Raw genomic sequence first — 4,560 nt, forward strand, 5'->3', positions numbered from 1 at the left:
GAGGCAGCATAGCCAGGTCGCCGCGCCCGTGTTCCCGTGTCTCTGTCTGATACTGATAATACGCTTCAGACACCTAACCCTCATTCTTCTCTAATTATCCATCCTAACCTAACCCTTTCCTCCTCCCGATCCCCCCGATCCCGCATTTGCCTCTCCGGCGCGGCGCCGATCCGGTCCGATTCCTCCATAGGTACGCGCTCCTCCTTCCCGCGCCTCGCCCTGTTTCCCACGCTTTGATCCGCCCGCCGACGAATTCGGCCGGAAAGTAAGCTGCCGCGCGCCGTTCGTCCCCGATTCGCGGTTTGCGTAATTCTGTCCAGTTTCTCATTCGCCTGGCCCCTGATTCCGCGGCGCCCGGCTCGATCCGAATTGCGTATCATTGGGTGGGAATCAAGTGCTTACTTCTTTCGCACAAAAAAAGGGTTCTTTGCTTCGTTTTCTAATTATCACGACTCACGAGGGTCCCTTTCGATTTCGTCCTCTTAAGTGAATTCCTCATAAAATGTAGAAATTGCTGCCTGCAGGTGAATCCCAGTGACTGTGAGCATTATTAGGTCCAAGGCTGGCCTCTGCATTTTTTGGTGGCTGCCTGCTCAAGGGAAAAAGGACATCGGTATCAGTTAGGCAAATAACTGGATTATGGTGCTCCACGAACTGCAGTCCGGAGGGGCACGAGGTTGCGGATGCGCTGGAAACGCGAGAGAGGGCGCAGGGTTCGAGCGGAGTTGAGCTGTGGGGCACAGTACACAGAGCACAAGGCAATGGGCCTGGCCAGCCAGCTGCTCCTGGTGCTCAGGAGCTACTCCCTTCCTGTCTGGGCGACCATCATATCCGGGCTCTTCGTTGTCGTCTCGCTCTCGTTGTCCCTCTTCCTGCTCTTCAACCACCTGTCGGCCTACAAGAACCCGGAGGTTGGTTTTATGGGGCGTTTTCTGGTCTGAGACATTGCAGTGAATGGATTGCTGGGCATGTTTTTTACTTGTGGTTGCTGTTTTTGTGCTTTTTTCAGGAGCAGAAGTTCCTGGTCGGAGTTGTGCTGATGGTGCCAATTTATGCGATTGAGTCGGTAAGGTGCCATAGCCTGTCTTGTTGCCAGCGTGCAGTCACAGTGTTGGCTGAGGTTGATTCAGCCGCTAACCTCTGTGCGCTATTCTACTGGTGCAGTATATATCATTGGTCAACCCATCGATCGGTGTTGATATTGAGATTCTGCGGGATGGCTACGAGGCATTTGCCATGTACTGTTTCGGCCGGTATCTAGTCGCGTGCTTAGGTACTCCCACTTTGTCTTCTGTCATTCCATTGTTATCAACATCCATGTCTTTGCCTGTCCTTATGATTAATCCTCTTCATGCTAGGTGGGGAAGATAGGACAATAGAGTTTCTGAAGAAGGAGGGCGGTTCTGGTTCCGATGCGCCACTTTTAGGCCACGCATCCGAAGAACGACTTGTGAACCACCCTTTTCCGATGAATTACATGTTGAACCCGTGGCCCATAGGCGAGTGGTTCTACATTGTCGTTAAGTCTGGGCTTGTCCAATATGTATGTTGCTCTTCAGATCCCGTTCCATTTGATTTTGCAGCATTTGGCTTCTGAAGGATACTCCAACTGATACGTTCTCATTTTCCTCTGGTAGATGATAATGAAGACAATATGTGCTCTTCTTGCGGTGATTCTTGAATCCTTCGGGGTGTACTGTGAAGGGGAGTTTAAATGGAACTGTGGGTAAGACACATACTCATGAGCACAACCTACTTGTTCCACTCAATAATCTTGGCATGAACTTGTCTTATTCTGCTATACTGATATTGTACTACTCCCTCTGGCTTTTTAGATGCCGCTTTTTAGATTGTGTGCAGCAGTCCAGTCAGTGTTAATGTACACACCAGTATTTCGGTATATCATGTGTAATACCTATTACTTGATTTTTTCATTAAAATGTATTTTGATCTCATTGTATTTTCAAAATTAGCATAATATAATATATAATGGCAAGAAGTAATGGTCGTCAAAGTTGTTTACTGTAGACTTTTCAGTGTCCAGAATGACAGGTCTAGCCAGTGTTCATGTACACACCATTATTTAGATTTGTCATATGTAAATCTTATTGACCATTTTTTAAATAAAAATACACTCTAATCTCATTATATTTTAAAAACTACACCCTCCATTCCATAATTCTTGTCGCAGATTCGAATGCATCTATTCACAAAATATGTCTAGATACATTGCGACAAGAATTATGGGAAGAAGAGAGTAAAATATAGTAATGGTCAGATGTGTATATTGGACGATTTTTCAATGTCCAAAAGAAGAGGTAAAAAGAACAGAGGTAGCACTATTTTTTTCAGAAAGCTTAATTTCAGGTGCATTCATGGTGTTTTTTTTTACGTTCTCTGATATTCTTGAGAAGATCATAATAACATATCAATTCCTGTATGCTGTATCCTAGATTTTAGTTGTCCCACAACTGTTGGTTGGCTCAAATTGGATCCTTTTATCACCATAATTTGTTAAATTATGATGGAACGACTTTCATTTTTTGCATCAACATTTCTGGTCAGCTCTTATAGATGAAATATTTATTCCAGCTGCGTTCATGGCATTTTCTTTACATTCTTCAGATACTTATGAGAAAATCGTAATAGTATATCAATTCATGTATGCTGTATCCTAGATTTTAGTTCTCCTGCACCTTTCGTTTAATTACAAATTATTATTTATAGTTATCATGAATTTTTCAAATTATGCTGATGGCATATAATAGAGATTGCGTTGAATGACTTGATCCGTCAACTCTTATAAAATTTAAGAAACTCCCATCCATAAGAAGTTTGGAATACGTTTATGCATATCTTTGATTTATAAGAAAACTACTGTTAGCTTTGCCTTGTTCTTTCCCCTCTATCATTCTATGTACAACTAATGTCATTGAACCTTCCCATGCATCCTATGATGTCATTGGCTTGCTACTGATGAACTACTTCAAGTTCTGGGGGCATGTGGTAGCTTTAGTGAACTTCTTCATGCATCTGATGATTTTAAATGCATCTGCTTGCTACTTATGAGTTAATGTATTATTTACCAGGTACTCTTACACGGCCATGGCTCTCAATTTCAGTCAGTCATGGGCCTTGTACTGTCTTGTTCAATTTTATGCCGTCATAAAGGATGAGCTAGCCCATATAAAGCCCCTTGCAAAGTTTCTGACATTCAAGTCTATTGTGTTCTTAACATGGTGGCAAGGTGTGGCAATTGCACTGCTTTCCAGCTGGGGTTTGTTGAGAGGCCCTATAGCTCAAGAGTTGCAGTTCAAGTCTAGTATTCAGGACTTCATCATCTGCATAGAGGTGGCCAAAAGTTACCATTTCAGTTCCTCGTGTGATACAGATAAATTCTTGTTTAACCATGTTGGAATTGTCAACTTCGCAATAGTCCTAACAAAGTTATTTTTATATCATCCAATACAGATGGGTGTTGCTTCTCTTGTTCACTTGTACGTCTTCCCTGCGAAACCATATGAGCTAATGGGCGATCGTTTCATGGGAGGGGTTTCAGTTCTTGGAGACTATGCTTCAGTTGACTGCCCTCTAGATCCAGATGAAGTTAAAGATAGCGAACGGCCAACCAAATTTAGGCTTCCCCAGCCAACCGATCATGTGAGATGCTCCACTGCCATAAAAGAAAGCGTCCGCGATGTTGTACTTGGAGGAGGTGAATATGTAAGAAAAAAAAATGCTATTTCGTTATTTACCCTCCCTCTGTCTATTGCTCGACTTTTACTTTGATCAGCTATAGCTAAACCGGAACAACATGTCTGACCGAACCTTGCAGATTGTGAATGACCTGAAGTTCACCTTCGACCACGCGGTGGAGCCGATCAACGAGAAGATCCACCAGATATCCCAGAACATGAAGAAGCACGATAAAGAGAAGAATAAGAAGACGAACGATGACAGCTGCATCGACTCGCCGCGATCCCTGCATAGGGTGATCAGCGGGATCGACGACCCGCTTCTGAATGGGAGCCTCAGCGACAACAGTGGGCCGAAGAAATCGCGGAGGCAGCAGCGCAGGAGGTCGGGCGCAGGGAGCGGCGGGGAGAGCAGCGACCAAGGGCTGGGCGGGTACGAGATCCGAGGGCACAGGTGGATCACAAAGGAGTGAGGGTCAGAAATTCCTTTTGGAGAAGTGCTGGATTCTTGGGATATTCCTAGCTGAAAGGCATTAATTACCTGAAGCCTTGATGAATCGGGAGTCGGCGAAGAAGTATAATGTCTGCGACCCTTGCGACGCGGCAAATGGAGCTATCGTCGTTTTTCATTCCGGCTGACAATTTCAGCTGCTAGTGCGTCCATCGTATATACAGTATATAGCAGGATTACAGGCTTACAGCAAGTAAAGGAAGGAATGATCATGGCAGGTTCATGCAACAGCATACCCATGCTGCATCCGTCATCTCTATACCTTTTAGACGAACATGTTCTGTAAAGTGCAGACTAATAAGATGCAAACGAATTTATTGATGGCTGTTTTGAACCTGCAACTGAATTTTACAA

General features: G+C 44.3%; 1 protein-coding gene across 2 annotated transcripts; it reads left to right on the plus strand.

Annotated features, from left to right (window-relative positions):
- LOC124702077 (protein LAZ1) lies at positions 1 to 4,560 on the plus strand. Of its 2 annotated transcripts, none has more exons than XM_047234179.1 (9): positions 1 to 190; positions 525 to 911; positions 1,010 to 1,066; positions 1,165 to 1,273; positions 1,359 to 1,543; positions 1,638 to 1,726; positions 3,090 to 3,351; positions 3,472 to 3,723; positions 3,836 to 4,560. In XM_047234179.1, exons 2-9 carry the CDS (start codon positions 684 to 686, stop codon positions 4,166 to 4,168), a joined length of 1,515 nt encoding a protein of 504 aa, XP_047090135.1. In that variant the 5' UTR covers positions 1 to 190; positions 525 to 683; the 3' UTR covers positions 4,169 to 4,560. The 2 variants fall into 2 exon arrangements, with proteins under 2 accessions (XP_047090135.1, XP_047090143.1); XM_047234187.1 differs by lacking the exon at positions 1 to 190 and adding an exon at positions 211 to 383.

The sequence above is a fragment of the Lolium rigidum genome, chromosome 1 (genome assembly GCF_022539505.1).
Source record: "Lolium rigidum isolate FL_2022 chromosome 1, APGP_CSIRO_Lrig_0.1, whole genome shotgun sequence".
In the NCBI taxonomy this organism is placed as follows: domain Eukaryota; kingdom Viridiplantae; phylum Streptophyta; class Magnoliopsida; order Poales; family Poaceae; genus Lolium; species Lolium rigidum.

Coding starts and splice junctions, on each gene's coding strand:
- LOC124702077 (XM_047234179.1), top strand. CDS start 684: ATGCGCTGGAAACGCGAGAGAGGGCGCAGGGTTCGAGCGGAGTTGAGC. Junction 1,727..3,089: donor GAGTTTAAATGGAACTGTGG/GTAAGACACATA, acceptor ATTATTTACCAG/GTACTCTTACACGGCCATGG. Junction 3,352..3,471: donor ACTTCATCATCTGCATAGAG/GTGGCCAAAAGT, acceptor CATCCAATACAG/ATGGGTGTTGCTTCTCTTGT.